The sequence below is a fragment of the Zootoca vivipara genome, chromosome 3 (assembly GCF_963506605.1).
Source record: "Zootoca vivipara chromosome 3, rZooViv1.1, whole genome shotgun sequence".
Lineage (NCBI taxonomy): Eukaryota > Metazoa > Chordata > Lepidosauria > Squamata > Lacertidae > Zootoca > Zootoca vivipara.
In genome coordinates this window covers 109477221-109489817 of record NC_083278.1, presented here as the reverse complement: position 1 = coordinate 109489817, position 12597 = coordinate 109477221, and the positions used below count along the sequence as shown (strand labels likewise).

At 40.2% G+C, this 12597-nt stretch overlaps 1 protein-coding gene across 2 annotated transcripts in view; it reads left to right on the top strand.

Annotated features, from left to right (window-relative positions):
• Positions 1-1831: 1831 nt before the first annotated feature.
• Positions 1832-12597, top strand: part of PPP4R3B (protein phosphatase 4 regulatory subunit 3B) — a 29877-nt gene continuing 19111 nt past the window's right edge. For both annotated transcript variants that reach the window (XM_035110941.2, XM_035110940.2), the window contains exons 1-4: positions 1832-2245; positions 4177-4232; positions 7645-7743; positions 8618-9241. In XM_035110941.2, the coding sequence (XP_034966832.2) occupies positions 2104-2245; positions 4177-4232; positions 7645-7743; positions 8618-9241 (921 nt within the window). In that variant the 5' untranslated portion in view covers positions 1832-2103. The remainder of the gene's footprint in view (positions 2246-4176; positions 4233-7644; positions 7744-8617; positions 9242-12597) is intronic.

The following is a 12597-nucleotide window of genomic DNA, read 5'->3' as shown; positions in this document are numbered from 1 at the left end:
TGTTTCCCCCGCCCACTGTGCCATAGCTGAAGGACACTGATTCCAAATTTATCTGGAACTAGTGCCGATGCCCTAGAAGTCAGGCTAGTGACTTACAACCCCCAAGCCTGACTGCTACCGGTACTACAAATGTCAAAAGCAGTTGTCTTGTAGGAAAATGAAAAGCACAAAACTTGAAACTGCTGAATTTAACTTAAATTGCAATAAGTAGTAATGCAGCAACCTTTGATTATCTTCCTCAAACGCAAAAGAAAATGTTTCGGCGTGCAACCTTGCGAATTGTGATGTTAAAAGTTAAGTCTCGCTTTGCGTGCCTTTTTCTTTGCAAATTTTGTCACCAATTCCTTCAGGTCAAAAGCATTGCTGCTTGGGCATGTTCATTTGATATACTGTACGTAGTTGCCAAGCCAGCAACTCTCTTTTGCAACATTGTTGAGTTTAAGGTTTTTTTAAAAAATAATAATAATCTTGAGCTTTGAGAAAACTGCACGTGAAGCGACTGTTTGCCCATGTGGAGGCAATGGGTCTGAAGCCTTACCCACCACTTACTGATTTGCCCAATTTAGGAGAATTTAAGAGCAGCCTTGTTCAAAGATTTAAATATCCCAGTTGATAGATTGATTGAGCATCTGATTTAACTTTTTATTAGGGGATAGTGTCCCCTACACCTCTGAAAAAATGGTCCTTTTTGACCTTTGGAGCATCAATTTTAAGGAGAAAAGTTTGTGGGGGATTTAAAGTTAAATTATTTCAGGGGAGCCAACTCATCTGACATAATGCCTGGTTTTAATAATAATATTTTCTTTAACCTTGTGATGTATTTAATGTATTTGCTGTTGTTATTGGCTTTGGCTACACAAATAAATAATATTCACATATCTCTGATAACTGAGGGAAGTGCTTTCACCTCGGAGGCGATACCCGCCCATGCCTGCATCCCTCCTCTAATACATTTCAAATATCATTTAAATGGGAAAATGGTACAGAAAAGGTACAAAAAAGAAGGCAGGCGCAAGAACCTTCAAAGCTTTTACAAAACGCAGCCCACTTTCGTCTCATTTGCAACGAAGAACGAACATGCGTAGAACACGGGAACCCGTGGCATGACTGCCTTTCAAACCGGCAGCTATGAAATCAATGTATTATTTTGTTTTTATTTATCATTGTTAACTTTGTATGCCGCCCTTCATCTGCAGATCTCAGTGTGGCTCATAAAAACACAAGATAAGAAACACGTAGTTGGGGTGGTGGTTGTGTGTGGGGAACCTTAACTGATTGTGTTGCTCTGACACAGTAGAAATAAAAAGAAATTAAAGAAAAGAAATAAAAAAATTAAAAATGGTCCAGTAGCACCATAGAGACCAACTAAGTTTGTTCTGCGTATAAGCTTTTCTGTGCATGCTCACTTCTTCAGATTGTTTGTTCCTGTAGTCAAAATATTGGTGCGTGTGTTACTTATTTAATTGTAATTCCTGGGAAGGTCTGTGGCACGTGTGTGTGTGGTTTTTTTTATTTACCTGCGCGGGCCTCAGGCTCTCTCGCCACATGCGTCTCTCTGCACGTTTTTTTCCATGAGTCTATGTGCCGTCAACTGCCAGAGAGGTCGAGAGAGGCGAAGGAACGCGCTCAGCAGGAGCAGGCGCAGCCGCGCAGGCGCAACGTCCTCTCCTCCCCACATCAGCTCCTCCTCAGCCCTTCCCTTCCAAACTAGGCGAGCTCGAAGGCGCTCGCCCGCTCGCGTTCGCTTTCCTTCGCTTCTCGGCCGCCGTAGCCCCTGCTAGTGGAGCCCGTGCAGGCCTTCCGCCCCGCTCCTCCCCCCTCCCTCCCCGGCTCTGAGAGGAAGAGAAAGGCAGGGACGGGACAGGAGTCGGATTACAAGATGGCGGCCGCGCCGCGGTGGTAGTCGCTGCTGCTGCTGCTACTGCTCGCCTGGTGACGCTGAGTGGGGGGGGGACTCTGAAGAGGAGGCGGAGGCAGAGGCGGCAGGCCCGGGCGCCATGAGAAGCGGCGAGTTAAAGGGCTCCTGAGCGGCGGCGGCGCCCTCCTCTCCTTTCCCTTCCCTTCCTCAGTACCTCGCAGTCCGGCCGGGCCGGGCCGCGCACCATGTCGGACACCCGGCGGCGGGTGAAGGTCTACACGCTCAACGAAGAGCGGCAATGGGACGACAGGGGCACCGGGCATGTCTCGTCCACCTACGTGGAGCGGCTCAAGGGGATGTCGCTGCTCGTGCGGGCCGAGTCGGACGGTGAGGAGGGGCAGGGATAATGGGGCGAGGCGGAGGCTGGGCTGCCTGGGACAATAGAGAGCGGCAGGAGGGGGAGGCGGCGAGGTGGTCCTCAGGCCCCGAAAGGGCCCCCCCTCCTGGATTCCCATCGGGACCCTGAGTAGCCCCCCTCCCCCTTCATCCTAAGGCATTTATAGGTCAGGGGGCAGATGACTCCCCCAAGGGGTGGCTCTGAACGCCTCTTGTCTCTCACAACACAATCCTCCTTTCCTCTCCCTTGAAGTCTCGGGAGCAAGTTATTCGTGTTTTTGTTCTCTCTCTTTCTCTCTTCCCCACCCTACAAAATATTAAGAAAAGAAAAGAAAAAAGGCTGACAGGCACTGCTGATTTCCTCCCTAGAACAATATCAATAGTTGCAATAATTGCAGGCGGGTTGGGCTAGATGACCCTTTGGGTCATTTTGCAAACTCTGCAGTTCGATTATTCTAGTCACTCTCTCTCCCTCAGTTCTTGTCTCTTGCAGCCTGGCCGCCTTTACAGATCACAGCTCTCTTCTTCTCTCCCCACCCCCAACTCTCTTTAGTACCCTCCCCATAAGGTTGGAAAAGTCATTAGTAATCCCATTCCCACCCCCCAATAGGTAAACATTAGTTGTTTTCTGTCATAAGAAGAAAGGGGCTGAAAGGTTAAGAGGGGGAGTGAGGCAGCTTCCCTACTTAGTCACCTTTGTTCAGGTGACTCTTACTGGTAGTAGATGACCAGGCCCATGGCTGTTTACAGGCCTGCCGTGGTATCAGAGTTACTCTTCCAAATACCACTAGTCTTTCCACTTCCATCTTCCTGTCCAGACGTGAAATTCCTTGCACTTATAGAAAGCTTGGCTCAAAAGCTTATCCCAGTGAGATGACCCATTCAAAGGCACTTCATGCTTGATAACAAAATTTATTATGCTATTACGTTGAACAGTCTTCTTCAGGTTCATCTGACAGTTTTACAGGAAAAAACTAGGGCCTACAATGGGGAAGGAGACCCCTCTCCATTCTCTCAGTTCCTGCCTCTTTTAAGGCTCCCCAGCCCATTAAGGCTCCCCAGCCCATTACTGTAACAGATGTCTAAATAATATGGAACATAGTCTCAAAAGTTTTTTGTGTGCTAATACTTCAACTTTTAGAAAAGCTTAGTTACTAGTTAGTAGCTATGAATGCGACATGTTTATTTAAAAGTGTATTGAAAATGGGTTATAAGTAACCAAAGCACTGGCTTAACATTGCCCCTTATGATGGAATCTTTATAAGCCTCTCATTGGAAAACAAAAAATATATTTTTATGTTTTGGTGTGAAGGCCTCTTTAAAAAAAGTTTCCTTGTTGCAATATATTTGTAGCAAAGGTTTAAACTCTTATTGTAATAAGTTCTTTTTCTTTAAAGATCAGGAAAGCTGTTTTTAGAAAATGTATTGGCAACGTTGCTAACGAACAGGTGTTAATGTGCTAAATAAACCTTGTGAGGGCTGGAAAAGATTACTCGAGCGGTTGCCACGATACATGACTGCTTAGACACACGCATAATACAAAGTTTAGGGTTAATGAGTTTAGTGTTATGAATATACCGCAACAGAATATCTTCTTCTTTGGCAATCACTCATAGTCGAGTAAGATTGAACAGAATATATGTCAGCTACCTCAAGAAGATAAGAATACTGTACATTATTTCATGAGTAAGTTAATTTATATGGCATAGTTGTATTTGCTTTTAGTTGCCTCTCAAAGTGTAAGGTATTGGAATGGGCTTGCAGATATGTATATTGATTTTGTGTTTATCTCTGCTGCCTTTCATCATTGCATGTATGAAACTGTTAGACTGGAGGGTGGTGCTCTGAAACATAGATTACTGATTTCTATAAAACTCATTTTATTTCACATAGATTCCTAACTGCAATTCTTCTTTTTTCAGGTTCGCTTTTGTTGGAATCGAAGATAAATTCAAACACTGCATATCAAAAACAGCAGGCATGTACTAGCTTTTCATATAAGTATCTACTGTGTTGCCATTGTACAGAAATCTGTTGTTTGCACACAGTTGGCATACTACTTAATTGCAAGTGCATTCTATGACAGAAAGGAAGAAACCTGGGGGGGGGGCTTTAAAAGCTAGACTACATGTTTCTTTGACCATTCTAGTGTTGGAATGATTAAGGAGTACTTAGTCTGTTATAAGTACTACACCATTTCCCCCATATTGCAAATTTAATTTAGTATATTAATTGGGGGGGGGGCAGGAGGGGATATCCCAGAGATGTTTTCTCTTTTGAATTTAATTCCTTGCAAAGGCTTACTGATTAAAGTTACAGCCATAGAACAGTTTTGGATAATCTTCCCCATCTTCATAAAACTATGATTGCATCCTGTCTTATTATTTTGGTTAGTTACCTGACTTTACACAAGAGTTTTCCAACTGAGATGTATTTAGGAACTTCAAGTTCAATGCAAAGCAAGAATGAAGCACTGAAGCCATCGCATGAGACGAAGGCAAAGTGCTCAGTTTTGATACTTGCCCTCAGCTTCACAGCCCATGTTTCATTACACCAAGAAATATTGTCTGAACTCAGCCATAAAACTGATTCCTAATTCCCTTTATTTATTTATTTATTTATTTATTTATTTTGTGTGTGTGTGTGTGTGTGTAGTAATCCCATAGTAGACTTCCCTTTGGTTTACAGAGTAACCTACACATGGTGACCAAGAGCCTTCAGTAACTTTCTAGAGAACAAACAGTTCATGGATAAAAAGTGTACTTTGAATTAGTATGGTGTTAAAACAAAACAAAAACCTTTCACAATGACTCCTCTGTAAGAATGTCACAAAGAATATGAGTGATAAATATTTTTGAGAACGTGGCCTGACATGATAGGCAGATGTTCCAAATCTCATTTAGGGCACTGCTACCATGGTTGGATCTGTCCCTCAATAAATAAGGTTAGGGGAAAGGTTCAAACTGGCTGGTGCAGAATTTCAGAAAATTAAACACTTTCTTTGGATCTTCAGGAAGTTACAAGAGGTTCAGTACTGAGTGTTGAGATATAAAATATGAGGATTTTAGAAAGGAACTGTGTCGGGAAATTTTTATACACCTAGCAGTGAGGCTTGTGTCACTGAAGACAATTGTAGGTTTCAGTTTTATAGTTGGATCCATAGAAGGTGACATGGCTTCTGTCCCTTTGGAAAAGTTCACTTGACTTCATTAGAACTCTGCTGGCACAGGAACCGTTTTGCATGGAATAGAATGAAGGATCAGGGCTGAAATAAGTAAATCTTGTCTATAAATAGGTTTAGCAAGGCTTGAACACAAATTCAAAAATACACAGGTTGCAGCCACTTGTTATCCTTTTCAATCATTCTACATATATATAGAAACTCTTGTGTACATTTTAGTTCTGACAACAAGAAGAATTTAGTAGTAAACACATAGTTTATTTTTACTGTAGTAAAGAGCCTCTCCTTTTTCACTCTGTCCTAGCTCTTATGGCAGCATATATGAGGCTGTTTTATGCAATGCAGTTGCAATATTAGTGTTGTATCCAAGTTGCCCCCGAAGGTTTTTATCTAGTAGAAACAGGTCTGATGCAGGAGACAGGAAGCAAATTTAATACCCACCCCACCAAAAGAAGCATTTGGGAAATATTGGTGGTATTTCATTGTTTTATGTATTTTGGGAAAGGGTCCAAAATCCCAAAGATGGGATTTGATGCATCATCATAGATGATTATATAAACGTCTTCATAGAAGCATAGCTGGGTTGCAGTTCAAGCATTAACAGAAATTATTTTAATATTGGCTGTGGGTTTGCATTTAAAAAATGCCTGAAATAATAAAAGCAACAGTATTAACTGAAGTTTCATTTGTCTTTTGTTTTGATTACATTGATTAAATTACATTGGTTGGGGGACCCTCCACAGCAGATTTTGGGGGGCTGGGGGAGGTTGGAGGAGACAGAATTGAAACAAGAGTCCCGTTGCACAAATGATTTTTATTTGTAGAAGTGGGCAGACTTCATTCTCAATAATGTGGTTCAAAGTTGGTACTTATTTCCTTAAGATTATTTAATAGTAGTATTTTAATGTATGCTAGGCATGCTTTTGTACTGTACACTTTAAAAGTTATAAAAGTTAAACTTTTCCCACTAATTTTAAAATGTTTTTTTAGGAAAAGGGTTTTTCTTCATAGTTTTCTTGACCTATCCTGATCCTGTGAACAAAAGATGGCAAGATAATAATTAACTTGCAAATCTCTCCATATAAATAGAAATCTATCTTTTAAGGTGCTCCTTCAATGACTTTGAGTTAATGCTGCTTCAGTGAGAGGGTGGTTTAAAGATTCTGTCCCTTTACAGTATGGCTTTCTGATCCTAAATACATCAGCTGTATGTGTTGAAAATAAGAGTTGTCTCTCAGGAACTAGTTAAGTGGTACTGTATATCATACAAGCTTTTCAACTCCTGTTGTATCCTCATGAACATGATAAACAATGGTCTCTGCCTGCTTGAGAACTTGTATCTCTGAGAGAGCAAAATCAAAGAGAGGTGAGGTGACTTCCCATTTTCTCTGATCAACTAGATATTCATTGCTAGTGTTGCGTGTCATGTCTTAATGCTGAAGGCTTCACAGTATAATATAATTTTCTATAAATAAAGAAATGCGAAATTCTATCTGGATCATCACATATACTCATAATGTCAGAGAAAATATTTTTTCCCCATTTCAGGACATTGCAGTTCCTTACCTCTTTCTGTTCTCTTTCTAAAAGAATAAGAATATATTATTGTGAGAATTAAGATAAATCATCATACTTCCTGGGTGAATTTTGTTAGGTTCTGTGCATGCCTTTGATAGGAACATAGGAAGCTGCCTTATACTGAGTCAGGCCATTGGTCTGTCTAGCTTGGTATTGTCTACAATGATTGGCAGTGGCTTTCCGGGGTTTCAGGCAGGGAGTGTCTCTCAGCTGTGTCTGGTGAAGCTAGGGATTGAATTAGAGGTGTTCTTAAATACATAGCTAGCATCTTTGCTTTTTATCCAGACATGCATAACCAAAGCGTATTCAACTGCATTCATTGTAGATCATTTGCAATTTATATGGTAAATTATATTGTAAAAATAATGCCACCTGTATAATATATAATCAGTTGTAAATATTATTGTTTCTTTAAACTGGAGGGTTAATATTTCTAATTGAAAGCTGGGTTAGGAAATTGTGAAAGGGCATATGAAGAGCAATTCTAAAAAGGTAGCATTTTTTAATTTAAAAAACAACACCAGTATCCTGTTTGACCAAGTTGTTTTGTTGGATATATCAACATAATTGTATGCCACTGTTGTACTTGTATGGAATCAAATAATCAGTATAGTCTTTCGTTTTGAAATAGGATACTTTGATTGTTTGGTCAGAAGCAGAGAATTATGATTTAGCCCTGAGTTTTCAAGAAAAAGCTGGCTGTGATGAAATCTGGGAAAAAATTTGCCAGGTAAGGTTAATCTTTTTCAAAAATTATCACATTTTCATTCCAATCATATTATTTACAAATACCACTTTGAAAATTGAAGTAATGTTATGCTGGCCCAGTTTATTTGGACCTTTATTATAGCTTACGTGTAACACAGTAGTAGAATTTCATGGTACAGTGTTAGAACTTCATGGCATCAGGGCACAGGCTTATTTTACAGTTTCACCTGCTTGCTCATTTCATGGGTGTTTTTCAATTGCCCCTTTTTATAGTAATATTTTAGGCTTCCTTGGCACTTTACATGGCAGCAAATGTGCCTGCAGTGCTACAAGTTCATGCTTCGGAGAAACAGTCATTCTAAGTTCCGTGACATGTACATGTGTATGAAATAACATGTAACTGAAAACATGCTGCTGTGTGCCTACATGTTACGTAAAATGCTTTATATGCACCTGTATGGGAATATAATGTGTAAGTTTCATCCAATTCCTAGGACTGAGCTTTAAACCAACTACGTGGGCTGCCTTGTCTCCTGTGCCTGGAATTACAGCCACCATAGACTGCATGTGACTCTCCTGTATGACATCTACTGGGTTGGGATGTGAATAGAACTGTTGATCCTTTGCCAATGAGTCATGTTCAGAACAGTTGCTCATATGCACAGCTCTGGTGGGCCACAAGAAAGTTCTTTCCCCTTTTCGCACTATCAGCATCTGCTGCAAGAACAGAGCCTGAGTTTGTGCAGCCCAACAGCCACATTTCATTCCTGGTCAGTTTGCAGAAGCCTATTAATGTTATGTGATTTGACCAAATTATTTATTTCCTCTTCTCTGCCACCGACAGTCACCAGTATGTTTCAGAATGAGTCAGCAATTGTTCATGTTTCCATTTTTAGGTTCAAGGTAAGGACCCTTCAGTGGAAGTCACACAGGATCTCATTGATGAATCTGAAGAAGAGCGCTTTGAGGAAATGCCAGAAACAAGTCATTTGATTGATCTCCCTACTTGTGAACTTAACAAACTCGAAGAGATTGCAGACCTAGTTACCTCAGTTCTCTCATCTCCCATCCGTAGAGAAAAACTAGCTTTGGCTTTGGAAAATGAAGGCTACATTAAAAAATTATTGCAGCTTTTCCAGCTTTGTGAAAACCTAGAAAATACTGAAGGCTTACATCATTTGTATGAAATTATCCGAGGAATTTTGTTCCTCAATAAAGCAACTCTTTTTGAGGTGATGTTTTCAGACGAGTGCATTATGGATGTTGTGGGGTGCCTTGAGTATGACCCTGCATTAGCTCAGCCAAAAAGGCACAGAGAATTCTTGACCAAAACAGCAAAGTTTAAAGAGGTCATACCCATAACAGACTCTGAACTTAGGCAAAAGATTCATCAGACTTACAGGGTACAGTACATCCAGGACATCATCTTGCCAACACCATCTGTTTTTGAAGAAAATTTTCTTTCTACTCTCACATCTTTCATTTTCTTTAACAAAGTCGAGATTGTCAGTATGTTGCAGGTAAGTGAAACGAGAAGTTTGGAAGGCTTGCATTTTGGAGATTTGACATGCAAATGTGAGGTTAACAGTAGCATGCCTTTAATTCAGTGCTGTTTGTGGTATATGCTTTTAAACCTACTTTAGTAGTTCTGGTGCTTCCTCATCCCCCTTGGCTGGCTTTATTCTTTGCTGTAATGTGTCAGTTGTATATTTCACAGTCTTCTTCATAAGCACAGTGCATTCCTTCTAAACCAGATACATTACGTTCAGCTCATTCTGTTATGTGAGAGGTAGGTGACTTTCAGCAGTGGCCTTATTCGTGGCAGATGGTTAACAGTTTTTTCCTGCTTATAAGCAGCTGTGTTTGTGTGTTGTATTAAAAACGAAATGCAGTATAAATAGCGACTCTCACAAATGCTATCATTAGCCTTCTTACACTTACAAACTGTAATATTTGAATTGTAACATCATTTGATTAAAGTTTTATATAGGCTGCATGAGAAAGGGACAGCTTTTTAATTTTGTTAATGTTTTAGCTCTCTATAAAATTATGCAACACTTGTAAGGTTCTGAAGCTAAATCAAAAACAAACTAAATAATTTCTCTTGGCTGGCTTATGATTAATGTTTTTTGTTTCCGTGAATCCTCTAACAGAAAATATTTTAAAAATACGCAGGAAAGAAATTAAGAATCTCCTGAGCATAACCTTGTTCATCCCAAGAAACTTTTTGAAAAGATCTAAACCAAGGGTTTGACTGTAGGGGACATAGGAAGCTGTCTTATGACCCCCCAGCACAGTGTTGTCTATTGTGACTGGAAGATACTCCAGCATTTCACATAGAGATATTTGTATCACTACCTACCTTAATTGAAGATACTAAGGACTGAGCCCAGGACCTGCTGCATGAAAATAATGAGCTTTCCCATTGATCTGTTCTGTGGTCTCTTCCCCAAGAATAAAAAAGCAATCCTCCTCCTAGTTGACATTTTGTTGTTGTTGGCATAATCTTATTTAGAATTTGCTGTTATAAGTCTCCTAGATGTAGGAAATCTTTTTGTATAATAGCTTAAAAATAGAGTTAAAGGGTCTGACAAATGGGGAATGTCGGATAAATCCTCAGTTTAACCCCCTAGCTGCTAGAACTATTGTTGGAGAGCTCAAAGTTCATTTTTAGGTACTCCTAATTTTGTAGTACAAATAATGTATTGAAGAAAACATTTCACATGCCAGCATTTAAGAATATAGAATCGTGTCTTCCTACATAGTCTTAGTTTGCAGTTTTTATATGTCAGATTGTAGGAGCCTAATGAAAATGAGTGAATTACAGCTTTTCGGAGGCTGTAAATTGTGTCATTTTGCTCTTAAGCCCTTAAGTGACAGCATACAGTAGTTCACAGACTTTTGGAAGATACTGCCAGAACAAATGTAGATTTAAATAATGTGATGTGGTTCTTAAAATAATGTGTCAGTTGCAATGTTTTATTAGCTGCCATACCACCTGCAGTGTGTCATCCATAGGCAATTGTTTGGGTTCAATTCATCTTCAAGTTAACCCTGTCCAGTGAAAAGACAGAAGTTGACTAAATCTTCGCTAAATGATTACTTGGATCATTGTCATTTTTTGTAGATGGCAAGGTGGTTGAACTCATGCCCATTGTTGGGCATAACCTAACAGCAACACAAGCCTAGGGTGCAACAAGATACACTGTACCCTGATAAATCTTTTAAACCTTTGATTATAAGATGTTGAGGAAAACTCTGAATACAGATATGAGGGTCAAGAAAAAAGCCAGGAAGTTTGATCGAAGCCTGTTAGATTTTTCTTTTTTTAGGACTTTCAGTTTTTCAGATGATAAAATGTTAAGGAACACTTTAAAAGAAAGCTATGGAATGGAGTGGAAATGCCTTTTTTTTTAAAGACAATACTTCAGTCACTCAAGATTAAAGGCAGTGCAGCATTAGAGGGATTATTCCTCCATATATTGCAGACATAAACAATAGTCAGATCAAGATGTATTTCTGCACCTGGACAGTGAGTGTTACTGGTTACTGTCTTCATGAGATAGTGAAGTGCTGCATGCATCTTCCTAAAAACATTTGACCTAGTTTAGAGTCACTGGGTGGGATTCAGCTAATGAGCCCCCGGCAGCAGAAGCCCCATGCAAGGACTTCCATTTGCACAGTGGATCGTCCCCATCCCCTTCCACTGCACGTCTCCCATACCCCCCCAATTGGCTATGGGGCAGTTGGGAGAACCGCTGGAACAGCACACAGGGAGAAGAGGGCTGGAGACCCAAGTTTGGGAAACCCTGCTCAAGACTCTGAGCTACAGTCAACTAAAAAATTGCACAAGCAAAAGAAATTCTGCTTCTGCAGTGGGACTCCCCCTCCCCAAATGCACAACCTGCACTGACCCCAGATCCGCTTCAGAGGGTTGAGGGAACTCCCGCAACAGATTTAGGAGGCTTGGGATGTGGAAGAGGAGGGCAGAATTCTGTTGCGCAAGAAGAAATTCTTGGGCTGACAAAATATTTGCCATAGCACTAAATTGAATTATTGCTTGTAATGGAAGTCCATGTAGAGTGGCCCTTGCTCAGTTTTATAACTGTAGAAGTTCTTCCTTTGCTCAGGCGTAAGCCCTTTATTTGAGTTGGCTTTTTTATAGGTGGAGGCCAAACTGATAATGGATGGGGATTTTAATGGGTAGGATTTTTCTAAGATTTTTAATGGATTTACGTTGCTCCTGGTGTTTCAAGCTTTATTTTAAATATACTGTAACTTGAGTACTTTGATATCGAGTAGGATAAACACCTAAATTGCTAATACATCATAAACAATACAACTTCTTGGTATTTCCCCCTTTCTGTCTCCCTCTTGTCTTCTGAAAGCAGAACACATGGAGGAGATATTTTCAATACTTGCCAACAACTGTGTTTTGGAAACAGTTTCTTTTATTTTGGTCCTTGGCTGCTGCTGCTGTGGCAACATGAAATTGGTGTACTTTTTGAGGTTTCTTGCTGCCTGCATAGCTCTAAGCATTCCAAATGAATAGATGTTGGACAGCTCTTCTGATTGGTAGTTTTATGAGCAGTGGTAGGTAGAAGGGACCTATATAATAAGCATGAGTAGCATCTTAATTACTTGATAACTGAGGTTCAAAGAGTAACTTCAGAAGACAGCCCAAGGCTTTATGCATGCCCATGGGATTATTTTTAACTTCCTTGTTTAAATAGGAATATTTCAACCATGGCATATATATAACCATGCCATGCCATGTTGCAAACACCTTGAAAGCTGCTTCATTGATTTCTCTTATGATTGAAAAACAGGCGCATACACCGGTATGTGTAGTTTGTGTGACTTTTTGTATTCACAC